Source organism: Callospermophilus lateralis, chromosome 1 (genome assembly GCF_048772815.1).
Source record: "Callospermophilus lateralis isolate mCalLat2 chromosome 1, mCalLat2.hap1, whole genome shotgun sequence".
NCBI lineage: Eukaryota > Metazoa > Chordata > Mammalia > Rodentia > Sciuridae > Callospermophilus > Callospermophilus lateralis.
This window is the reverse complement of record NC_135305.1, coordinates 80,790,435-80,817,696: the sequence shown is the minus strand read 5'-3', so window position 1 is coordinate 80,817,696 and position 27,262 is coordinate 80,790,435. Positions and strand designations below refer to the sequence as shown.

The 27,262-nt window shown below is 37.8% G+C and overlaps 1 protein-coding gene and 1 pseudogene across 1 annotated transcript in view; one reads left to right on the top strand and one right to left on the bottom strand.

Moving 5' to 3' along the window:
• Positions 1–26,989, bottom strand: part of Stk31 (serine/threonine kinase 31) — a 95,998-nt gene extending 69,009 nt beyond the window's left edge. Inside the window, exons 1-6 of the mRNA XM_076853852.1 lie at positions 26,940–26,989; positions 24,378–24,424; positions 24,235–24,287; positions 21,903–22,001; positions 17,914–17,988; positions 16,218–16,376 (exon numbers count right to left, since the gene is read on the bottom strand). Of these exons, the coding sequence (XP_076709967.1) occupies positions 16,218–16,376; positions 17,914–17,988; positions 21,903–22,001; positions 24,235–24,287; positions 24,378–24,424; positions 26,940–26,989 (483 nt within the window). The remainder of the gene's footprint in view (positions 1–16,217; positions 16,377–17,913; positions 17,989–21,902; positions 22,002–24,234; positions 24,288–24,377; positions 24,425–26,939) is intronic.
• LOC143411829 (large ribosomal subunit protein eL34 pseudogene) lies at positions 23,477–23,818 on the top strand (annotated as a pseudogene).
• Positions 26,990–27,262: the final 273 nt, after the last annotated feature.

The window sequence follows — 27,262 nt, the reverse complement described above, 5'->3', positions numbered from 1 at the left end:
GAAGGGTCCCCGCCCAGCCAGCAGACAGCTCCCGCCATCCCGGCTACCCTGGCGGCCCTGCTTTCGCTCGGCGAACAGCCACCCCACCCGGCTGGTTCTTAGCCACGCGGCTGCAGTCACCCGGCTTTACAAGCGGCCCCCGGCGGCCCTGCTCGGCGAGAAGGGTCCCCGCCCGGCCGGCAGACAGCTCCCGCCATTCCACTCTTGTTCTGCAAACAGCCACCCCGCCCGCTTGGTTCTTAGCCACGCGGCTGCAGCCACCCGGCTTTACAAGCACCCCCGGCGGCCCTGCTCGGCGAGAAGGGTCCCCGCCCTGCCGGCAGACAGCTCCCGCCATTCCGCTCTTGTTCTGCAAACAGCCACCCCGCCCGCCTGGTTCTTAGCCACGAGGCTGCAGCCGCCCGGCTTTACAAGCGCCCCCGGCGACCCTGCTCGGCGAGAAGGGTCCCTGCCCGGCCGACAGACAGCTTCCGCCATCCCGGCTACCCTGGCGGTCCCGCTCTCGCCCTGCAAACAGCCACCCCGCCCGCCTGGGTCTTAGCCACGCGGCTGCAGCCACCCGGCTTTACAAGCGCCCCCGGCGGCCCTGCTCGGTGAGAAGGGTCCCCGCCAGGCCGGCAGACAGCTCCAGCCATCCCGCTCTTGCTCTGCAAACAGCCACCCCGCCCGCCTGGTTCTTAGCCACGAGGCTGCAGCCGCCCAGTTTTACAAGCGCCCCCGGCGGCCCTGCTCGTCGAGAAGGGTCCCTGCCTGGCCGACAGACAGTTTCCACCATCCCGGCTACCTTGGCGGCCCCGCTCGTCGAGAAGGGTCCCTGCCTGGCCGACAGACAGTTTCCACCATCCCGGCTACCTTGGCGGCCCCGCTCTCGCCCTGCAAACAGCCACCCCGCCCGCCTGGGTCTTAGCCACGTGGCTGCAGCCACCTGGCTTTGCAAGCGCCCCCGGCGGCCCTGCTCGGCGAGAAGGGTCCCCGCCCTGCCGGCAGACAGCTCCCGCCATTCCGCTCTTGCTCTGCAAACAGCCACCCCGCCCGCCTGGTTCTTAGCCACGAGGCTGCAGCCACCCGGCTTTACAAGCGCCCCCGGCGGCCCTGCTCAGTGAGAAGGGTCCCTGCCCGGCCAACAGACAGTTTCCGCCATCCCGGCTACCCTGGCGGTCCCGCTCTTGCCCTGCAAATAGCCACCCCGCCCGCCTGGGTCTTAGCCACGCGGCTGCAGCCACCCGGCTTTACAAGCGCCCCCGGCGGCCCTGCTCTGCGAGAAGGGTCCCCGCCCTGCCGGCAGACAGCTCCCGCCATTCCGCTCTTGCTCTGCAAACAGCCACCCCGCCCGCCTAGTTCTTAGCCACGAGGCTGCAGCCGCCCGGCTTTACAAGCGCCCCCAGCGGCCCTGCTCGTCGAGAAGGGTCCCTGCCCGGCCGGCAGACAGCTCCCACCATCCCGGCACTCCTGGCGGCCCGCCCGCTCTGCGAAGGGTCACCCCGCCCGGCTCTTAGCCACGCGGGCGCCATCTGCCTGGCTCTGTGGGCGCCCCCGGCGGCCCAGTGCAGCCAGAAGGGTCCCCGCCTGCCCCGACAGAAGGCCCGTGTCCTTCCGGCTCTGCTAACGGCCCTGCCCACCCGGGAAAGGGCTCCCCCCCTTGAGAGGATGGGAAGGAAATCTAACCAAGCCTCTATGAATTAGCGAACTGGGATCTAAAACCAGAGATTGTGTCAGACCAGAGACAAGCCAGTTCCACCTCTCCCTTCGGTCACTCCTGCAAGGAGCCAGGGGCCCGCCATAGCAGAGAGGGGAAGTCACCAAAGATCGGCCAAAGAGATTCCTTCCCAGCGGATTCTAAATTAGCAGGAGCGGCGAGGGAGCAGGCCGGAGCTGGCGGGAACCGCGGCAGCGGCACGGGAACCGGCGGGAGCTGAGGCGGCGCTGACGCAGGAGCCGGCGGGAGCCGCGCGGCGCGGGTCTCCCAGCTACAGCTCCCACCAGTGCTGACAACTGAGGTCTCTTGCACCAGATACGGGGGCGTGGCTACCAGAAGGTAAGCAAATTTGCTGGGGGTTCTCAGCCCCAAGCTCTACAAACTTAGGGCCTGAGGGAGGCAAACAAGGAGAGTGTGCCCAGGCACTAATGAAACAGCTGCTCCACGCGTGTGCAAGGTAGGCGGAATCGTGACCACCGACAAAACAGGCCCAGTGGCCCGCCAGATACATCGCCCCGGTCGGGGGAGGGGCAGAGCCGCCACCAGCGCCTTTTAGATAGACAGATCTGCAACCGACAGACAGAACAGGCCTAGTGGCCAGCGGAGGGGCAAAGCCGCTGCTCACGCCTGCAAGGTAGGCGGACCTGTGACCACCAAAAGAACAGGCCCATCGAAAGTACAGGTACAGCGGCCTCCTGGCGTGGAAGGCACATTGCCTCAATTGGAGGAGGGGCAGAGCCACCGCCAAAGCCTGCGAGGGAGACTTTGCAGCTATACAAGAGCAATATAAATATATAGGGGGAAAAATCAATAACACAACAGTTTCACCAAGCAGAAAGAAACGCGATCAGTATGAAAAGACAAGGAAAGAAAGGACCACAAGCAATGCAGGTCAACTCAACTTTAGAAGAGGTAATATCTGCAGCAGATGGAATGTCAGATAAAGAATTCAGGATATACATGCTTCAGATGATCTGGAGTCTCAAGGAAGACATTAGACAGCAAAATCAGACAATGAAAGACCACTTCGACCACTTCGACAATAAATTACATAAACAAATCCAAGAAGCAAAAGATCAATTATACAGGGAGATAGAGGTTATAAAAAACAAACAAACAGAAATCCTGGAAATGCAGGAAACAATAAACCAACTTAAAAACTCAATTGAGAATACTACCAGCAGAGTAGAACACTTAGAAGATAGAACATCAGACAATGAAGACAAAGTATTTCAACTGGAGAAGAACATAGACAGCTCAGCAAAGCTGTTAAGAAACCATGAGCAGAACATTCAAGAAATATGGGATAACATAAAGAGACCCAACTTAAGGGTCATGGGGATACAGGAAGGTATTGAGGTCCAAACCAAAGGAATGAGCAATCTATTCAACGAAATAATACGAGAAAACTTCCCAGACTTGAAGAATGAGACAGAATCCCAAATCCTAGAAGCCTACAGGACGCCGAATGTGCAAAATCATAAGAGATCCACACCTAGACACATTATAATGAAGACGCCCAACATACAGAATAAGGAGAGAATTTTAAAAGCTACAAGAGAAAGGAAGCAGATTACATTTAGGGGTAAACCAATCAGGATAACAGCTGATCTTTCAACACAGACTCTGAAAGCTAGAAGATCCTGGAATAACATATTTCAAACACTGAAAGAAAAGGGGTTCCAACCAAGAATTGTGTATCCCGCGAAATTAAGCTTCAGGATGGAAGATGAAATTAAAACCTTCCATGATAAACAAAAGTTAAAAGAATTTGCAGCTAGAAAACCAGCTCTTCAAAACATCCTCGGCAAAATATTACAGGAAGAGGAAATGGAAAATATCAATGAAAACCAACAGCGGGAGGTAGTACAGTAAAGGTGGGGGGGAATAATCAAAGAGGAAAACAAACCATGTTTAGTAACATAAATAACAAATATGGCTGGAAGAACAACCCATATCTCAATAATAACTCTAAATGTTAATGGCTTAAACTCACCAATTAAGAGACACAGGCTAGCAGAATGGATCACTAAACAAGACCCAACAATATGCTGCCTTGAGGAGACGCATTTGATAGGAAAAGACATACATAGACTGAAGGTGAAAGGTTGGGAAAAATCATATCACTCATATGGACTTCGGAAACAAGCAGGAGTGTCCATACTCATTTCAAATAAAATAGATTTCAAGCCAAAGTTAATCAAAAGGGATGAAGAGGGACACTACATACTTCTCAAGGGAACCATACACCAACAAGACATAACAATCATAAATATATATGCCCCAAACAATGGTGCAGCTATGTTCATCAAACAAACTCTTCTCAAGTTCAAGAGTCTAATAGACCACCATACAATAATCATGGGAGACTTCAACACACCTCTCTCACCACTGGACAGATCTTCCAAACAAAAGTTGAATAAGGAAACTATAGAGCTCAATAACACAATTAATAACCTAGACTTAATTGACATATATAGAATATACCACCCAACATCAAGCAGTTACACTTTTTTCTCAGCAGCACATGGATCCTTCTCAAAAATAGATCATATATTATGTCACAGGGCAACTATTAGACAATATAAAGGAGTAGAGATAATACCATGCATATTATCTGATCATAATGGAATGAAATTGAAAATCAACGATAAAAGAAGTAAGGAAAAATCATGCATCACTTGGAGAATGAACAATAGGTTACTGAATGATCAATGGGTTATAGAAGACATCAAGGAGGAAATTAAAAAATTCTTAGAGATAAATGAAAACACAGACACAACATATCGGAATCTATGGGACACATTGAAAGCAGTTCTAAGAGGAAAATTTATTGCTTGGAGTTCATTCCTTAAAAAAAGAAAAAACCAACAAATAAATGATCTAATACTTCAACTCAAAATCCTAGAAAAAGAAGAGCAAAATAACAGCAAAAGAAGTAGAAGACAAGAAATAATTAAAATCAGAGCTGAAATTAATGAAATCGAAACGAAAGAAACAATTGAAAAAATTGACAAAACTAAAAGTTGGTTCTTTGAAAAAATAAATAAAATCGACAGACCCTTAGCCACGCTAACAAAGAGAAGAAGAGAGAGAACTCAAATTACCAGCATACGGGATGAAAAAGGCAATATCACAACAGACACTTCAGAAATACAGAAGATTATCAGAAATTATTTTGAATCCTTATACTCCAATAAAATAGAAGATAGTGAAGGCATCGATAAATTTCTTAAGTCATATGATTTGCCCAGATTGAGTCAGGAGGATATTGACAACCTAAACAGACCAATATCAATTGAGGAAATAGAAGATACCATCAAAAGACTACCAACTAAGAAAAGCCCAGGACCGGATGGGTATACAGCAGAGTTTTTCAAAACCTTTAAAGAGGAATTAACACCAATACTTTTCAAGCTATTTCAGGAAATAGAAAAAGAGGGAGAACTTCCAAATTCATTCTATGAGGCCAACATCACCCTGATTCCTAAACCAGACAAAGACACTTCAAAGAAAGAAAACTACAGACCAATATCTCTAATGAACCTAGATGCAAAAATCCTCAATAAACTTCTGGCGAACCGGATACAAAAACATATCAAAAAAATTGTGCACCATGATCAGGTAGGATTTATCCCTGGGATGCAAGGTTGGTTCAATATACGGAAATCAATAAATGTTATTCACCACATCAACAGGCTTAAAAATAAGAACCATATGGTCATCTCGATAGATGCGGAAAAAGCATTCGACAAAATACAGCATCCCTTTATGTTCAAAACTCTAGAAAAACTAGGGATAACAGGAACATACCTCAACATTGTAAAAGCAATCTATGCTAAGCCTCAGGCTAGCATCATTCTGAATGGAGAAAAACTGAAGGCATTCCCTCTAAAATCTGGAACAAGACAGGGATGCCCTCTCTCACCACTTCTGTTCAACATAGTTCTCGAATCACTGGCCAGAGCAATTAGACAGACGAAAGAAATTAAAGGCATAAAAATAGGAAAAGAAGAACTCAAATTATCACTATTTGCAGATGACATGATTCTATACCTAGCAGACCCAAAAGGGTCTACAAAGAAACTATTAGAGCTAATAAATGAATTCAGCAAAGTGGCAGGCTATAAAATCAACACGCATAAATCAAAGGCATTCCTGTATATCAGCAACAAATCCTCTGAAATGGAAATGAGGACAACCACCCCATTCACAATATCCTCAAAGAAAATAAAATACTTGGGAATCAACCTAACAAAAGAGGTGAAAGACTTATACAATGAAAACTACAGAACCCTAAAGAGAGAAATAGAAGAAGATCTTAGAAGATGGAAAAATATACCCTGTTCATGGATAGGTAGAAGTAACATCATCAAAATGGCGATATTACCAAAAGTTCTCTATAGGTTTAAGGCAATGCCAATCAAAATCCCAACGGCATTTCTTGTAGAAATAGAGAAAGCAATCATGAAATTCATATGGAAAAATAAAAGACCCAGAATAGCAAAAACAATTCTAAGCAGGAAATGTGAATCAGGCGGTATAGCTATACCAGACTTCAAACTATACTACAGAGCAATAGTAACAAAAACAGCATGGTACTGGTACCAAAACAGGCAGGTGGACCAATGGTACAGAATAGAGGACACAGAAACCAATCCACAAAACTACAACTATCTTATATTTGATAAAGGGGCTAAAAACATGAAATGGAAGAAGGATAGCATCTTCAACAAATGGTGTTGGGAAAACTGGAAATTCATATGCAACAAAATGAAACTGAATCCCTTTCTCTCGCCATGCACAAAAGTTAACTCAAAGTGGATCAAGGAACTTGATATCAAATCAGAGACACGGCGTCTGATAGAAGAAAAAGTTGGCTATGATCTACATACTGTGGGGTCGGGCTCCAAATTCCTCAATAGGACACCCATAGCACAACAGTTAATAACTAGAATCAACAAATGGGACTTACTCAAACTAAAAAGTTTTTTCTCAGCAAAAGAAACAATAAGAGAGGTAAATAGGGAGCCTACGTCCTGGGAACAAATCTTTACTCCTCACACTTCAGACAGAGCCCTAATATCCAGAATATACAAAGAACTAAAAAAATTAGACAATGAGATAACGAATAACCCAATCAACAAATGGGCCAAGGACCTGAACAGAAATTTCTCAGAGGAGGACATACAATCAATCAACAAGTATATGAAAAAATGCTCACCATCTCTAGCAGTCAGAGAAATGCAAATCAAAACCACCCTAAGATACCATCTCACTCCAGTAAGATTGGCAGCCATTAGGAAGTCAAACAGCAACAAGTGCTGGCGAGGATGTGGGGAAAAGGGTACTCTTGTACATTGCTGGTGGGACTGCAAATTGGTGCGGCCAATTTGGAAAGCAGTATGGAGATTTCTTGGAAAGCTCGGAATGGAACCACCATTTGATCCAGCTATTCCACTACTCGGTCTATTCCCTAAAGACCTAAAAAGAGCACACTATAGGGACACTGCTACATCCATGTTCATAGCAGCACAATTCACAATAGCAAGACTGTGGAACCAACCTAGATGCCCTTCAATAGACGAATGGATAAAAAAAATGTGGCATTTATACACAATGGAGTATTACTCTGCATTAAGAAATGACAAAATCATAGAATTTGGAGGGAAATGGATGGCATTAGAGCAGATTATGCTAAGTGAAGCTAGCCAATCCCTTAAAAACAAATGCCAAATGTCTTCTTTGATATAAGGAGAGTAACTAAGAACAGAGTAGGGAAGAAGAGCATGAGAAGAAGATTAACATTAAACAGGGATGAGAGGTGGGAGGGAAAGGGAGAGAGAAGGGAAATTGCATGTAAATGGAAGGAGACCCTCAGGGGTATACAAAATTAAATACAAGAGGAAGTGAGGGGAAAGGAGGGAAAATATAAGGGGGAGAAATGAATTACAGTAGAGGGGGTAGAGAGAGAAGAGGGGAGGGGAGGGGGGAGGGGAGATAGTAGAGGATAGGAAAGGCAGCAGAATACAACAGACTCCAGAATGGCAATATGTAAATCAATGGTTGTGCAACTGAAGTGATTCTGCAATCTGTATATGGGGTAAAAATGGGAGTTCATATCCCACTTGAATCAAAGTGTGAAATATGATATATCAAGAACTATGTAATGTTTTGAACAACCTACAATAAAAATTAATTTAAAAAAAATAAATAAATAAATATACAATAGGGAACTTCATCTTTATGCATAGGTAGAAAGAACCAATTAAATATAAATTAACAAAAGGAAATCTAGTAGCATAGAGAATGGAGAATGGACAAAGGGCGGGAGGACAGGAAGGACAAAGGAGAAGGAAAGGGAAGGAGCATAAATTAAAATCAAATTCCATACATGTATGAGTTTGTCAGGATGAACCCAACTACTATGTATAACTATAAAGCTCTAATAAATATATAATAATGGTGTCCTAAAATGAATTTCTGGTATTTAAAAAAGATATTCAATTTCAACAAAACTTAACAGTTTTAAAGGAGGAGTCAGGTATTTCAACAAAACAGTTTTAAAGGCAGAGTCGGGTACTGTGGTTTTAAAGTAACAGGAGTTAAAAAACCAGAAACTCAAAGCACAAAAACATCAGCAAATTCTTTTAAAAATCAACAAAGTAAAATTATGGAATGTGCAATCCTATAAATTTCTATACTCATACTTTCTTAAATAAAATTTTAAGGAGGCCACAGCAGTACGAGAAGCTACATGAAAAGTGAGGTGCTGAGACTGGGGTTGTGGTTTGGTGGGAGAACACTTGTGTAGCATATATGAGGCAATGAGTTCCAACCTCAGCAACACAAAAAAATAAAGGTATTGTGTCCACCTACAATTATAATAAAAATTTGTTTAAAAAAAAAAGTGAGGTACTTGCTAACTCTTAATTATTAACTATTACTCCACTACAAATATATCTAAAACATATTTGAGAATGAAAGATATGGAAACAACCTAAATAAGAATTTTCCTACTCTTCAAGAAAATTGTAATTTTTTAAAAAATTACTTTGATATGATCTAATTACTTTTAATTTCTAAAATTTCTCTAAGCTCCTTTCCTGATTTTTACCCTACACCATAAACGCAATGAACAATTATTTTCAGAATCTGTAAAACAAATTTAACAACCAACAAAATTGGTGGGTACTGCGTAAGGTTACTGGTTCCTTAGGGATATAATTAAAACTGATGGTCCATATCTTACAAGAAAGAGCTTTATTTTTAGCTATATTCCCACTAGATAAATATCAAAAACAATATAATTTATGGAAATAGAGCAAACTAAATAAGAAATCATATCAATAATACTCAGAAAAATAAGAATGCAGAGATCAAACTAAAAAACTGAAACTAAACTAGCCAGATTTTAAAAAGAAAAACTTCAAAATCTAAAAAAACTTAGTAACACTGGTAAGAATTAAATATTTTCTACTTATTTTAACTAAACAGCAATATAGAGGGTAGAAAGTGAGACCTATAAAGGGGATTCTTAACTTTTCTTGTGCCATGGGCTCTTTTATCAGTCTTACTAAAATCTTTTGGACCCCTTTATCAGAATAATGTTTGTAAATGCATGAAATATGTAGCAACACAAACAAAAATATTTCACTGAGATACAATTTAATACCATGTTAAAAAAAAAAAACCCTGGGCCTAGAAGAATTTCTATGAGGGAATAGAGGAGATTCAAACTGTTTTTGTATTTAAGGATCACCAACCATCATTATAAAAAAAAAGTTTTAGCCCACAAGCCAAAATGAAAAAGTATTAAGGTTAACAAAATCATGGTTATAAATGTCTCAAAGCATGAAATTTAGAAATATACAAATTATATCAAGAGGCCTCAATTCACCAAGAATACCACTGTAAATAGCAAATATGGTTCAGAAAGCATTGCCAATCAAATGAGATGAAGCAAGCAAAGACAACTCAAAATGTAATTCACTAAAATACATCATCTTAAGATTTTGATCAATTGGATAGTTTTCTATTGACATCTTACCTACAAAAACCTTTGTTTTCCAACCATTATTGCCAAAAGCTTATCTAAAATTCAAGTATATGCCAGTCAGAGTGGGGCATGCCTATAATCCTAGCAACTCAGAAGGCTGAGGCAGGAGGATTCCAAGTATGAGACCAATCTCAGAATTTAGCAAGGCCCTAAGCAACTTAGCAAGAAGAACCTGTCTCACCATATATAAATAAAAAGGGTTAGGGATATAACTCAGTGGAAAGTGCCCCAAGGTTCAATTCCCAGTAACAAAATAATATTCAAATAAAATTTCTACCCCTAGGAAGTGTTTGAAAATTATGGCTAGAATACGTAGAATTCTTAATCTATCAAGAATTTGGGGGGGTTCTCTGCTTCCTGGTTCCATGTTCTGAGATGCTTCCTGTATACCACACTCTTCCACTATGATATTCTTCCTCTCTTCAGATCCAGAGCAGCAGAATTGGCCATATATAAACTGAGACTTCTGAATCCATTTCAGCACATATTCAAGAATATAAAATGGAGTAGGGCAATATGACTAATGACTGTAACCCCAGCTACTCTGCAAACTGATGCTAGGAAAACTGATATCCATCCCTATGTGGATGAATGAAACTAGATCCCAATCTCTCACCCTACATAAAAGTTATTTGAAATTGATCAAAGATATAAGAATTAGATTAGAAATTTTCCAACTGCTAGAGAAAACATAGGGCAGCAGTTTATCATATAGTTATAAGCAACCACTTCTTCAACAGGACTCCTACAGCTCAAGAAATAATACCACGAATTCATAAACAGGATGGCATCAAACTGAAAAGTTTCTACACAACAAAGGAAACAAGAGTGTGAAGACATAACCTACAGAAAGGGAGAAAATCTTCACTTGTTACTCTGCTGACAGAAGATTATTATCCAGAGAATATAAAGAACTCAAAAAACTAACCACCAAAAATCAATAACCCTATCAATAAATATGCAAATGAACTAAACAGATACTTCTCAAAAGAAGAAATACATATAGTCAACAAATAAACAAAAATAATATGTTCAACAACTTTAGCAATTAGGGAAATACAAATCAAAACTACACTGAGGGCTGGAGCTATGGCTCAGCAGTAGTACACTTGCCTGACATATGTGAGGCACTGGGTTCAATTCTCAGCACCATATATAAATAAAATAAAGGTCTATCAACAACTAAAAAAAAAATATTTAAAAAAAAAATCACACTGAGATCTTATCTCATTCCAGTTAGAACTGCAGCCATTAAGAATACAAATAATAATAAATGCTGCAGAGGATATTGAGGGAAAAGGACAACTGTTACACTGTTGGTGGATTGCAAATTAGTACAACCACTATGGAAATCAGTTTGGAGGTTCCTCAAAAGACTAGAAATAGAACCATCATATGACCCAGCTAGACCACTCCTTAGTATGTATCCTGAAGAATTAAACTCAGCAAGACATAGTGGTAAAACCTGTATTCCCAGCTATTCTGGAGGTTGAGGCAGGAGGACCCCGGGTTCGAGGTCAGCCTCAGCAACTTAGTAAGACCCCATCTCAAAATAAAAAAATAAAAAGGGTCAGAAATGCAGCTCAGTGGTAGAACTCCCCTAGGTTCAATTCCTAGTATCACACACACACCCACATACACACAAATTAAAGTGAGTACATTATAGCAATACCCATGTTTATAGCAGCACAATTCACAGTAGCCAAATCATGGAACTGACCTAGGTGGATGATGGATAAATGGATAAAGAAAACTGGTATATACAAAAAAGTTTTATTCAGCTATAGAAAAGAATTAAGATTATAACATTTGCATGAAAATTGATGGAACTTGAGAGCTTTATGTTAAATGTATATTTTCTCTTATATGTGTAAGCTACAGAGAAAACAGGAAAAAACAAACAAAGGTGTGGAGAATCTCTTGAAAACAGGAGACCATTAGAATAGAAGATGGGGAGTAAAGGGAGGTAGGAGGCGAAGGAAAAGGGTGTTACTGGGGGAAAAAACTGACTAAATACTTAACAAATCCTACTATTGTGTACAATTATAATACACCAATTAAAAAATCTGAGAAAATAGGGAAAAAAGAATCTTTGTCTTTGGACATCATATAAATTCAAATGGAAATAATCTACTGCCAAGTTTCTGTTCTCCTGACTAAAAGGCTTAGGGGTCACTCCAGTTAAACTGGGATAACTGGGCTGCATGAAATAACCACACAAGAGACACAATACCTTTTTCTTTGGGGTCGCTGTGACGGCTCCTCTGACCTTAAGGGTCCGCAGGAAGAAAGAGAGCGAGAGCAAGAAGAAGAGAGAAGAAGCTATTCAAATGAGGCAAGGGGTCAGGTTTCAGGGGGCTGAGTCTATCTTCATGATGTCCACTGTCAGCAGGTTGACTGACACCTGGATAGGCCACACCCAAGGGGACAGTAAGAGAAGGGGACACACACAAGGCACTTCCATGGAAGATTCTATCCTAAACAGGACAAGGAATTATATTACAAAGGAACAGGTGAGCATAGCTTCACCCATGGGGCTGTAACAAGACACACCCATGCACAAGACACCGACCCTCGAACCCAAGAAGGGTGGGGAAAGCTCTGCCACATTTCTGTGACTGAGCACCTCAGCATCCAGCGGGGAATGTGACCCAGTCACGTGTAAGGTTGGTCTCCCACAATCTACTTTCTACAAAAACTTGAATTGTCTAAAGCTGAATGCTGTAAAGGTACACAACTCCTTTAGAACTTTTTGTGTATAAATTTGATTTTTAGACTTCTCTCTGAAGTCAAATTCTTTTCAGTTATAGTCACCCATCACAATTAGTACCAAGTTTTCAACCAGATTCTCCCTGAATAGTTATATCCACAAAGAAAGAACCCTAAAATTGAATTCTCAATTCTAACTAGCAATGAGAATGACAAGGTAGATGATAACATGAGTGTTTTTTACCATACTTTGCCATAATATTTACAAATATTCTTTTGTAAATGTTAAAACATTTAATTTTTATCATTACAGATGTATTATATTTTCCATTAAATCTGTGAAATATACACAAGTACTTTTAAAACATATTTAAGAGATGAGTTACCTTTTAAATAAATCTGGTTACTGGTTCAGAACACAGAACTTTCAATAATTTAAAAGAGGATTAATGTGCTGGGTGCAGTGGTATATGCCTATAATCCTAATGGCTTGAGAAACTACAGCAGGTAGGTCCAAGTTCAAAGCCAGCCTCAGCAAGTTAGCGAGACCCTAAGCAACTTAGTAAGATCCTGTCTCAAAATGAAACAGGGGTTTGGGGTTGTGGCTCAGAGGTAGAGCATTTGCCTAGAATTTGTGAGGCACTGGGTTCAATCCTCAGCATCACATAAAAATAAGTAAATAAAATAAAGGTATTGTGTCCATCTACAACTAAAAAAAATTAAAAAATAAAAAAGGGTTACTGGTATATGTACACAATGGAATATTACACAGCATTAAAGAGAATAAAATTATGGCACTTGCCGGTAAATGGATAGAGTTGGAGAATATCATGATAAGCGAGATAAGCCAATCCCCCAAAACAAAGGCTAAATGCTCTCTGATAAGTGCATGGTGATCCATAACGGGGAGGGGGGAAGTATGGGGAAAATGGAGGAACTATGGGAGGGAGGGTGATGGGGACAGGAAAGATGGTGGAATGAGATGGACATAATTACCCTAGGTACATGTATGACTGCACATATGGTGTGATGCTACATTGTGTACAACCATAGAAATTGTGCTGCAATTGAGTACAATGAATCAAAATGCATTCTGCTATCATACATACCTAATTAAAATAAATAATTAAAGAAAAAAATTTATCAAGTCATACTGATTACCACAGAAATTAGCCAAAGGGGGAAAAAAGGATTGCTTGAGCTAATAACTTTACTGAATTTATCTTTCAAGGTGTGGTTTCTAAATGTGAATAAATCCTTCATTATAAAAAAATTTTAAAAGGGGTGGGGATGTGGCTTGGTTGTTACACACGCCTGAGTTCAATACCCAATACTAAAAAAAATTAATATCTAATGTCACTTTTTAATTATTTCATTTCATTTCATTTTCCAAAATGGTAAGTTTTATTCAGAAACAAGATAATAGCTCATATGCTTATACTTTATTCTACCTAATCTTGAATATGTATACTAGAAATTGGTTAAAATCTTTACAACGTTAAAATCAAATTTCTAATCTTTAGCTCTCATTCTGATTCTATATATGCTTTTTAAAGTATGCAAGGCATATATTAAAAAATTCAGTCTTGGGTTGATCTTTAGCAATTTGTAAGCATCATTCGCAGTATCAATTTCAACCATGCTATATAGCATTATGTGAATGTGCTGATTTAAAACTGTGCTCAAGGCATTTCAGTTCCCAGAATACTTTCTGCAAGTGTGGGGAGTATTTACTTGTTTTTGTTTTTATAGAATCCCTACATTCACCCATTTATTTAAGTTCTAGATAAAATAAATACTTGACTAACACCTAACATGCAGGGAGATTAGGCATAAAAAAAATATTTGTCTCTACCAAGACAGTCTTATCTCTACCAAACTCACTATCCTGTGGGAGAGAAAAATACATTTTTACATGCCTTACATATTGCACAACTAAAACAGCTGCAGGGGAACAAATGTATGCATTAGCAAAATCTACATATATGACTCCTGATCTGGGAATTAACGACTAACTGTGGACTTCTTATGCAAAGACATTCAAGAATAACTATTTTTTTCCAGATAACAGTCTGCTAATTAGCTTATCTCTAATCAACTTTTTAATACTGAACTAAACATCCAAATACAAATGCTTATACATAGCTGCCTAAAAAGAATCTATGGAACATACAGAACAGTCTCAACTGAAGTTTATTCCTTCAGTTCCAAACTTTTAAAAAATGCCTTCTAGCCCTTGAGGTGTATTCAGTGATTGAGCAAGTGCCTAAACTACAAAAGATCCTGGGTCCCAGACCACAAAGAAAACAAAACCAAAAAAGCCTTTTCTTTCTTGATTCCTGTTTGTTTCAATCAACATACATCTGTGTATCATCTTACCATGAAAATAGCAATGGATTTGGATGAATTCTAGCCACATGGCTCTGCACTAAGTAGGTTTATGATTTTGAATTAGTTATTAAGTTGTTCTAGACCATAATTTCCTTATTTGGGAAATATGATAACAGTAGATCAATTTTAAGTCTGTGACTTAATATTATAGGGTTCTAGGCATGTGGGAAATTCAAAACAAACCTTTACTTTGGTCAAAGTTACTATTAAAGAAAAAATTAATAAAAAATTAGATTTTAAACCCAAAACACTAGGTATAATTTTATAATATCTACATTTTATGTAAGTCTGAGCTGTATACACAGAAATGTTTCTCATATGTAACCACAGTGCAGCAAATTTAACATTCAACACACCGGCAAGATTACCAAAACACACAAAAAGATGCAAATACAAGGTTTCTAAGTTGTAAGTGCTGTTCCATATAATGCGGATTAAATCATTTTTCATATAAGCCACTTGAGTTGCTAAACAAAACTATTACAAACCTATTACTTTGAAATGTAATATCCCTCACCAACACTACCACTCACAAAAAGAACAAATCATTATTGTATAGTAGACTTAAAAGGAGGTATTCCTATAAGTCTCTCCCTGAAATTATCAAATGTCTTCCACAATTAGTTAACTTACCCACAACACAATGGAAATAAATACAAACTAGAATCCAGATTAGCAAAACCCACAACTTCATGAAAATACAAACTAGAATTCAGATTAGCAAAAACATCACTGTCAATGACTATATCATAGTATAAACCTCTACCAAAATGATAAAATCTGATTAAGTATAACCCCACTAATTTCAATTTGTGATATTTATGGTCAAGGCTAGGTTAAAGACCACTTTTACTTAATATATTCACAAAAATGATAATCAAGTAATTGCATTCATTATTTTCTTCAGCATGTTAAAAAAAACAATCCTTTTAAACTTTTACATCATAGACAACTATTCACATTTGTTTTATTATTATATGTGTGTGTGTCTACACACACACACACACACACACACACACACACATCACTTATCTACTCATCAAAAATGTCTACCTAGCAAACATAAGCATGATTATATAATTGCTTTGGAATTATTTTATGCCTTGTGTGTATATGTGTCCGTGTGTGTGCATGAAGTGAGCACACACTTGCACATACAGTACTTTATGTCTATGCATGACAAATACTCTATCACTAAGCTATATCCCCAACCCTGAATTGTTTTAATAATTCATATTTTCTACTAATTTATATGGGTTTGTAATATTAAACAAAGTTAATGAGACTTAACTACACTAACATCTTTTTCAAGCACACAGTTTTGTTTTTACTAACAAAAAATGTTCAAAATCTGTAACTTGCCTGATCAAACTGGGTAACTTCTTGGCCAGAAGGAATCTGTAGTCCCCAAAGTCTATACTTTTTGGCAACACTGGAAAATTGCAGCTCCAAAGGAATTTCTACTATGTCAGATCGGTTTAGAATTTCAGTGTTTCCATAGTCAACATACCTCACCAGACACTAAAAAAAAAAAAAAAAAAAAAAGGAGGGGGAAACAAATATCAACACTCAATCTAAATTAAATATCTCCAGAGAAATCATAATTTGCTGTTTTCTGTTGATTACCTGTATATTAGGATGGAATTTTACCTCAACCTAACAAATGCATTCAGGATCAGAACTCTAGTAATATAATCAAATGAAATCACAGTGTTTCTATATTTGGTACTAGTTAAGTTCCAACAGTCCCATTTTTCATTTTATCTTTTTTTTTTATTAACAACTGGTATGTCACACAAACATGAATCGATTAAGCTTATAGCCCTCTCTTATTTTCTTTATTAATGTTAAAATCAATCAATCTTAAGTTGGAAACAAATCTAAAAAGAAAAGTTATCAAACTTCCTTTGATAAAATTATACTCACTCCAACTAGACCACGAAACAGATCAAACTCACCCTTACTTCTGGATCTTAAAAAAGTCAAATGTCACTTTGCCCCTTGATTCAAAAAGTTAGAGCAGCCAATCCAAAAATAAATGCAAAATATAATTCCAAGTGTTAAATGATACGGAAAATATCTATTAGAAAGGACAGTTTCACTAAGATAAACCATTACCTATGACAATAATAAACAATGAGTTTTTTTAAAAAACTAGATAATCAGAGTTTTAAAGTTGTTTAATCTTAACACTTTATTACACAAGAAAACTATTTATAAAACACATATATTATAAAACATATTTTAAGTCCAGAAAGCAAATAAGGAAGAAACACTAAGGGAAGACCTGTGAAATATTTTTATACTGCCTACAATGTGCAATTGCCACTAAACAACTATTCAGAATCCCCTCTCCCCAAATCCTCCTAAAAATCTTCCACAACTGGCTGGGGCTGGGGCTCACTGGCAGAGCACTTGCCTAGCACATGTGAAGCACTTGGTTTAATCCTCAGTACCACATAAAAAATAAATAAAGTAAATAAAGGCATTCTGTCCACCTACAACGACAAAAAAAATTTTAAGAAAATCTTCCACAAGGTTTCAAGGTTAGAGAGAGAAAATTAATCACATTAAACCTAGGAATAAGAATATGGCAAACCAACCTTCATTATTAAAGATATTCACAACTAAGTAAAAAACACACCTAACTTCAGGATCAAATGTTCTTTTCCTATTCATCAATCTTAATAAAATGAACTTTTAATGTTATTCATTAGCAAGTAACAAACATAATTATTAAAAACTGAGGTGCAAAGGACCAATCAGTCACCAAAAATAATCCACAAGCTATATCAACTATTCTTTGACAGTCTAAAGATAATTATTAAAAAAAAAAAAACTTAAATTCAGAAGAACATTTCTGAATCTTATCTGTTTTCAAGTAACTAATTTCTTTTTGTGTTCACTAGGAAAAAAAACATGTTTTAATCAATTTATAAATTCACTAAACCAGACCTTATTACTACCAAGAATATGCAATGATGGGCTAAATAAGCATCAAATTTTGGAAGCACATTAAGAATTCCTTAGGGCAAAAAATCAAATACATATTTCTTGCCTTTTCATCACTGATGATTTTCAGTACTTTGCATCTGTACCAACACTTATCTTCAGAAAATAATCCACCATAAATCTAAAAACAGAAAGCAAAATTATTTGGTATCTTAATGAAGAAAAGCACACTAAGTAGATTAGCATTTATTAAGTGCTTACTATGTGTCAATAGCGTTTTACATACAATAACTTATTAAATGCCCAGAACGCCATAAGGCAGATGCTTTGTTTTCACCACTATGTACCCAATGTCACAAATTAGTATTGAGCAGAACCCCTCCAAGTCCATTATGCTATTCTGCACCTCAAAAGAAACAAACAAGAAAAGTTTCAGGAGGCTGAGGCAGGGAGATCAATCATAAGTTTAAAACCAGCTGAGCAACTTACTGAGACCCTGTCTCAAAATAAAAAGAAAGCTGAGGATGTAGAGTGCTAGCCTAGCATGCATGAGGCCCTGGGTTCAATCCCCAGTACTGCAAAAAAAAAAAAAAAAAAAAAAAAGACTCAAAAGAAGGCACAAGTATCAAAGACTTAAAATAAAACTATTTTAATGTCTGAAGACATAAACAGGTATAATTATTCTTAGACCCAAATATGCTGAATATTCTACATAAGTCTAATTCTCAACCATGGTGGGATCCATTATTTCCTATCAACCAAGAAAAATATTTTTATACTTTTTATTTTATATATAAGACATCAGTGATATCAAGTGGGTAACTGGACAATAACCTGAACAATGAATTTTCATTTATTTAATAAATCTGTGTTTGAGTTTAATAAAAGAGCATAACAAAAAAAATTTGCATACTTTCAGTCATTTGCTCAGCCTTAGCATTTGAGAGCTGATAATTCTTTAAAAGTGAGAAGAAAACTGTCCTCTATCCTATGCATTTTAGGATCTTTACCAGCATTTCCCCTGACCTTTATCCACTAGATGTCAGTAGAACCACTTTCAGCTGTGACAACCAAAAACAGTCTCCAAACATTTTCAAATGTCTCCTGGGAGTAGGAGTTTGGGGATAAAAATTCACTCCAGGTTGATAACCACATTGAAGCAATATTGTCCCCAAGGGAATGAAAAGTGGCTCTTAGTGGACAGGGGGAAAGGGATCTTAGCTATTACAATGGTTTGTAGCCCTATCTGACAACAGAGATATACAATATATTTGTGATATTAAAATATGTTTAGGGGAAAGGCCCATCAGGAAAAAACAAGTCTAAAATGCTCCTTAGGAGGGAATTATGAACAAAAGGTTAAAGAACATGGCTTTCAATGACAGAGTATAAAATTAAGTTAAAACATTACTGAACAGGGACAAATTCACATATTTATTTTAAAACAAAAGTAATACATAGTAAAACCCCTTAATTCCCCAAAATGACAAAGGGCAAACCTATGCAGAGCCACAAATGTGCATCTAGCAAATCAAAGGCTACAAATGATAGATGTATTTAATTAGTACCAAACTCTGGTTCCCTCAGCTAACACTGAACAACAGAGGTCAAGAAAGAGCACCAATAGCATGGAACCCTCTCCCGATAACTTTATTTCATTTTTAGTAAGCAAACAAGTTTAGTAGCAAAAATAGATGACAATCAACAGTTTTATTCTAATTTCAAACTCTATAAAAGATCAAATTATCTTTAATTAGGCTTTGAAGCAATATACCAATATGATTAACACTTGGTAAAAGGCACGTGACAGACATGTATATGATTACAATCCAGGTGATGTATAAATGAGGATACTTATATCCAGGAATAGAACTGGGATCCAACCAAGCTGAGGAATCCGAAGTTCTTGGCTCTATACGTGTAAATAATCAGAGGCATCATAACATATAAATCTATCCCAAATAGTCTTGTATTGAGAAAACAGAACTATATATTCATTCCAATTATGCCTGGGCCCAATCTTCTCCCACAACCCCAACTAGCCATAGCAACTGACCTTCTCTACACAGTGAGGAGAAAACCATTAGGATCACCAAGAAAATTTTGCAAAGTGTAATCAGAGATGAGTGAGGAATAACTTATGATCAGATTCTTATTATTGAAGCTAATTTGAATTTCTGGTAATGCAAGTGACTTATTTTGTATTCAACAGATAAAAAGGTATTGTTAATATTTAAACTATTAAATATAGTCATAGACTTCAGGAACACTAACAAGAAACTTCACAAACTGCATTACCTTATCCATCTAATGCTTAGTTTCAAACTATGTTCCTTCCTTCTTAATTTCTTTTATATTTTTTTACATATGCCATTGGGATTTTAATTGTTTTAAAACAAAACTAAAAGAGGTGTCTTATTAAAAAAGAAAAGCAAAGCACATAAAAGGGCTGAGTTAGTTCAGTGGTAGAATGGAGAATGTATGCTTAGCACGTGCAAGGCCCTGAGTTCAATCCACAGCACACACACAAGTGACTACCAAAAGACTAAGACATTCTCCAACTTGTGTGTCCAGAAAATAATTTTACACTTACACTGATTTCACATATACACTAGGATATTTGTGCTACCATCTGGATTTTATTTACATATATGTGCTTATGTTATGTACTCCATTCTATATCTCATCCCTTATTAGAAAACAGAGATATAACCCTGTCTTAAGTTTTTTGGGCTACCATAGCAAAATACCTTAGATTGAGTATCTCATAAATAATACATTAATTTCTCATAGTTCTGGAGGCTGGGAAATCCCAGATCAAACAGCCAGCAGACTCAATGCCTAATATGTTTCTATTCCTCAGAGAAGACACCTTCTTGGTACTTTCATGTATCTTCACATGGTAGCACCCTGATACCTCTTTTATTTGGAACTTCTCTTGTAAGGGCAGTAATTCATGATATTATCACCACTCAAAGGCCCCAACTCTCAGTACTTAACCTTAGGAGTTAGAACTTCAACATGTAAATTCCGAGGGGAAAAAAAAACATTTAGACTACAGCTATCTCCCTCATTTAAATAACCAATTAAATGGAGGAAGTTAACTAAAGCTAGGCACCCACCCAACAAAATTTATGGAGGTACTCACTCTCAGGTGCCAACCCTGCACTTAAAATATAAAGATGAATGCCTCTTAAAATTTTATAATTGCCTCATTCTAGTACCAGCCCCCCAAAGATGGTCAGACAGTATTCAAAAAGTCCGTTAAATTTTCCAATATAGAATTAACAGTCAAAGAGATGGGTAGATCCACCCTTACCTAGCTAGTGACTTTCATAAAAAGTTATCCTGGCTTTTTTCAGAAATTTCAGGAAAAAATAAAAAATAATAACAACACCTGTCTTATATGGGCACTATGAGGATTAAATGAGTTAGCAAAAAGTGCTTAGAATATTGCCCACAAAGGAAGTAAAAGTTAATTATTATTATTACTACTGCTATTGTAAAATACTGAAGGATATTTAGTTGACCCTCAGTTTTTCTCATTACAAATAATGCTGAAATAAATATCTTTGTATAAACATATGGGTGCACTTATAAAAGTGTTCAAAGGGTAAATTCTTGGCAAAGAAATTGATGCACCCAAGGGCATCTATTATTTTGAAAAAAAAATGATTAATACCCTATAGTCACTTATATAAAATAAAGATGCCAATACAATTCAGTAAAGAAACAATGGCTTTTTTATTAATCATGCTGTTAAAGTTGTTATATCCATATTGGGAAAAAATTCAACCTCTCCCTTATATCACAATCACATATTTACTGGAAATAATTGTAGCCTTTAAAAAAGGTAAAAGCTTCTCAAGACATATCCATATTGCAGCTATGTCAGGATTTCTTTCCATTTTAAGGCCAAATAATATTCAGTGCCTAAGCATTTTTTGAATGAATATATTTACTATGAGTATTGTTTACACATTCTAAAATAAAATCCTTTCAAATAGACTTCAAGTTCCAAAAACTATAAAAAATCTAAGATGTGAGAAAGTAAACAAAAGGGATGAAATAACTATACCCAAGAATATGGCTCACCTTCTTTGGATCAAGATTTCCAAAAACTGAATTGGCATGGGGACAAACTTCACACAGCGAAGAACCAATCTTCATAATATCTTTATTTCTATTGATATTCTAGGAAGAATGAATAGAGTTTGACACTCAGTAAAATATTACTTAACTGTTATAAAACTGAGAATTCTATTAAACATATTTAAAAGGTTTTGAAACTTAGATATCAGATTGTATTCTTACATCAGTATTTTTTCAAAACTAAAATCAGTTATTATAAGAAATAAGACTAGTCTATAAAAAATGTTTACTTTCCAATTGGCTTAAATCACTTGAAATTCAAACAAAATATAAAAGGTTATTAAGTTAAATATAAAGAGGGTTCCCTGGAGACTGGTTGATTCCAGAGCTAGGAAATAAAAGATGTTCCTAGAGTGTCTGATGGTATCAAAAAAGAGAAGAGAGAGAGAGAGAGAGAGAGAGAGAGAGAGAGAGAAGTGCTAAAAAAAAGAATGGGACATTTTTAAGGGCCAAGTAACCAATCTGTGTTCTCTGGCCAACATTTGTCCTAATGGCCAGAACAGAATTATCTGAACAACAAAATAAATAATGACAGCATTGGGTTATAAATAGTGGAATAAATACATACATCTATATTAATATTAATAAATTATTTAAAAATTAAAAATCATAAAGAAAAACAGCTCTTCTTTATAGAAGAACAATTAATAAATGCACTGGGAATGAGGAGATTAGAAAATCAGCATTAGCCAAATACTAGAGTAAAAAATTATAAAATTTGTGGGTTAGCCTGTAATTCCAGAAGCTTGGGAGGCTGAGGCAAGAGGATCACGAATTCAAAGCCAGCCTCAGCAAAAAGGAAGTGCTAAGTAACTCAGTGAGACACTGTCTCTAAACAAAATACAAAATAGGGCCAGGGATGTGGTTCAGTGGTCAAGTGGCCCTGAGTTCAATCCCTAGTATCCCCACCTGCAAAAAAAAAAAAAATTGGTGGATGAAAAAGTTCCCATGCTATAGGAAATATAAAGAAATTTAATTCCCTTCCCTCTGACACCATGTACATACAGTTCACAAAATCAAAAACTAGTATGTAAGCCGGGCACAGTGTCATTGATATAACCCCAGCAACTCAGGAGGCTGAGGTAAGAGGATTGAAAGTTGAAAGCCAACCTCAGCAAACTTAGCCAGACCCTGTCTCACAATAAAACATAACAAAAAGCCAGGGATGTGACCCAATGGTTAGCACCCTGGGTTCAATCTCTGGTACAAAAAACCACCACCCCAGCCCCTTAATTTTTATTTTCAAAACTGAATACACTACTGACTTGTAGCCTACCAAGAGAAAATTGGAAATGTTTCATAAATGCTTCGAATTTTATGATGAGAAAAATTAGCATATCTTAAATTCAAACTTAAACAATCAGAAAAAAATGAGTTTTCTTTCTCTTCTAGAGAAGGTCTTGAGAGATATGGTAGCTTTTTCTTCTCACTGGTTTTATTCCCTTTACAATCAGCCACCATCTGAAGATAAAAGAGCCTTCAGGAAAGTTCTTTGGGCTGGCCTAAGAGCATTCAGAATGTTCCAATGTTTGACATACCACCACAGGCTTTCCTACAATACAGCTTCTAACTAAACTAGGCTGTCCCAAATCCCTAGTAACAGAATTGTTTTCCTTTATAACAAGAAGGTTGAGAAAGCATTAAATTTCTTCATGTCGTGTGTGCCCAGACAGATTCTGAAGGGTTTGTTCTGTGATACTTAAAATTCTGTGATTGTATAAAGGAAAAACATCAGCTGAGCCTATGGTGGTTCTGTGTGTCCTAAATATGTCCATGATAGGATCAAGCATTCTTTTCTTATAAAGGAGCAGAAAATCATTGTTAACATGTTGAAGGTATAAGCAGAGTCAGAAAGCTAAATAAATGAAATTTGTTTGATTAATTAAAAGATGACACTTAAAATTTTTATCTTTCAAGAAACAATCTTTAAAATGACCACTAGATGGAGATATAACTTCACCCAATTATACAGCACCCTCTTAAATTTATGCAGCCTAGGGTGTTGGTATTAATTACATTCAGTGTAATTATGAAGTCACAATCTTGCTGATTTTAACATTTTTATTCATTACTATGAATATACTACTCATATTTCAACTATAGTTACAGTTATAACCAGTTACATTTTAATAATGCTTAGGGCTAAACAACTTAACAAAAATTAGGCAGTGATAATGATAAACATACTTACTCCTAGGTTTTTTGTTGCTGTTGGGGAAGACAGGTTAGGGAGGGAGGGAGGGGAAGAGAAGAAATCAACCTGACTGCTATTTACCTGGGCCCAAAATGTTACTGCATCTTCGACATGACTTCCAACCACATCTTCAACTAAAACCAAATCACAATGTAAAGAAAATTAGAAATTAATCATAACAATCTAGCTCTTACACCCAAAAAAATAATTTTTAGCATCAGTACCTTTATTGTAATGTATATCTTCATCCATTTGGACAATTCCTGAAAAACTAAAACAATTCAATACTTTGAATTAGGTTATAATAATCCACTCATTAACAATAAAGACTAAACTACATGAAGCTCAAACTTTCTCAAGTGTGTTCTGTACTAATGAATTCTATCAAAATTCAAACTCCATATTAAAAATGAGCTAAAACATATGTTCTTCAATAGTTCTATTCTTGTGAGAATATTGTAGTTTACAATTTCATCATTTATAGTCTCTGTCCTTAAAATTATCATTAACAAGACTTTTACAAATTTACACTGAAAAAGATATGGAGGTTCCTCAAAAGACTAATCATGGAACCACCATATGACCCAGCTATACCACTCCTCAGTATTTACCCTAAAGAATTTAAGTCAGGGGCTGGGATTGTGGCTCAAAGGTAGAGTGCTCGCCTAGCACGGATGAGGCGCTGGGTTTGATCCTCAGCACTACATAAAAATAAAGAATTAAAGTCATTATACTATAGTGCTACATGCTTTCCCATGTTTAGAGCTGCCCAGTTCATAAGCCAAACCACAGAACCAGCCTAAGTGGTGATCAATGGATAAATGGATAAACAAAATGTTCTATACATACACAACTGAGTTTTATTCATCCTTACAGAAAAAAATGAAATTGTTTATTTATAGGAAAAGGGATGGAACTAAAGATTATTAAGCAAAATAAGCCAAACTCAAAAGATCAAGGGTCATATGTTTTCTCTCATATGTGGAAGCTAAAGAGGCAAAAAGGAAAAGAAAGATGGGGGCAAGAGGTCTCATAAAAATCAAAGAAAGATCAACAAAGGAAAAGGACCAAGGGGTGGAAGGTGCAGAAGGAGAGGGGAAGTGCTGAGGACTGGTATTGTCCAAATTATGTTGCTATATTGTGTGCACCTAAGAGTATGTAACAACAGATCCTATCATTATGTACAACTATAATGCACCAGTAAATAAAAGGGGAAAAATAAAAACCAGGAAAAAATTACACTAAAGATAAGTCATGCATTTTGAACACTTACATAAATCAAAACTTTGGAACAATGTGCCTATTTTTATTATAAATTAATGACTTGTCAAACAAAAAGAAGGCTTCTATAAGAAGAAACACTACAAATGCTTCATACTGGTAATCAATTTTCTATTAAAGACACAGAGGCTATTGTTTTTGAAGATACCCTGGGACTAAAGATGGTAAAATAAATCATGTTTTGCCCATTACTCAAAAAAACATTTTCATTACACAATATTATACTTTCCCAACTAAAAAGTATTTCAAAAGAAATGTCTTCTACTTTATAATTTTATTCTCAACACACTAGAATACTGCACTGTCCATTCATAGATACTGAAGAAAAATGTTTTAATTTCTCAGTCCCAGCTGATTTTACTTCCTTCTCAGAAAAAAAGTAATTTACAGAAGGTACATATCAACAATCTGATGGTGAATTTGATATGATTAGCTGGCATGACTCACACCACGCTCTGCACCCCCTTACCACCACCACTATTTTTATGTGGTCTTGAGTTTTAAGACAAATATTCTATGCAGCTATATGTTGAAAAGGATGGGGGTAGTTCTCTTCACAGAACTGCCTTAAAAAGGCAGACATCCCAGGGCTGGGAATGTGGTTCAGTGGTTGGATGCCCCCCTGAGTTAAATACCCATACACCCTCACACCCAAAAAAAGAAAAAAGCAGATATCCTACAGTCTGTCATGTTTTTAAAAAAACACTTTCTTAAAGAGTTATCTAAGAACACCACTATACCAAAGTTTCAAATGCTCTAAACAAAGAAAAAAAAGTTATTAACTCTTCATAACAGAAGAAAAAAAGCCTTATAAAAACTTCAAACTTCAGTCTTATGATTTTTGTTACAACTTTAATTTTTTTTCCTTCAAATACACTAAATGTCTTTCAAACATCTTCAAACCAAGGACTCTTCAATACTGGTCAAAAGTAATTTTGACCGAAAACTTGTAAAATAAAATTGGAATCTGTTTAGAGGGATTACGTTTCCCTTGAAGACATTATGTCTGAGATTTAGTTAAAAAAAAATAAAATAAAATAAAAAGTTTACTTTGTAAAACTTACCACTTGCCCTAAGTTTTAAATCTTATTTTAAACTGATTGTCCCGCACGTTCATGCAGCACTGCTACAATCCCCACTTTCTGCTTAAATGGATTACCAAACCTCCATTTCAAAATGAGAATTAGTAAGGCAGGCACAGGTGGCTTCACTCTTGCTGTAGAAAGGACTTTGAAAATTTAAGTGGCGCAGATTTGCGGGAAAGGGAGCAAATAATTCCACCCCAGGCTTTACCAACATTGTTATCTGCAAACCCGTTTCGCTCCCTGGCACCAAATTCAGAAACCTGGGCGCCCGTCGCCCCTTCGCGGCACCAGGCGGCCCCAGGGCGCGGAAGGCCAGAAAGCAGGCCTCGTGCGGAACTTGAGCCCTAAAATGCAACCAGCCCCAAAACTAAGGTCCCAGAAGTGGCCACCATCGCACCTGCCACAAGGATTACTACTGACCTCACACTTTCAGTCACAGACGCTCTAGAAAAGGGCCCCTGGCCCCACATGTTGGGCCCTCAGCCCACCGCCCGCCACAGCAGAAAGCCCTCGGCCGCCGTCGCGCACGTGCAGACGCTTACCGCGCGTGCTTCCGCGACTCAGAACCCACGCTGCGCTTGCGCACACGGTGCTGAGCCATCATCCGGGTTTGGCGGGAGCCGCAGCCACTTCATAAGACCCCGGAGGCTGCTGCGAGGCAGGCACGTGCACGCCTAAAGTAGTACTGAGGCTGCGTGCTGGCCATTTATAGTCCCGTATCACACCTGTGGGCCAATGGCGGG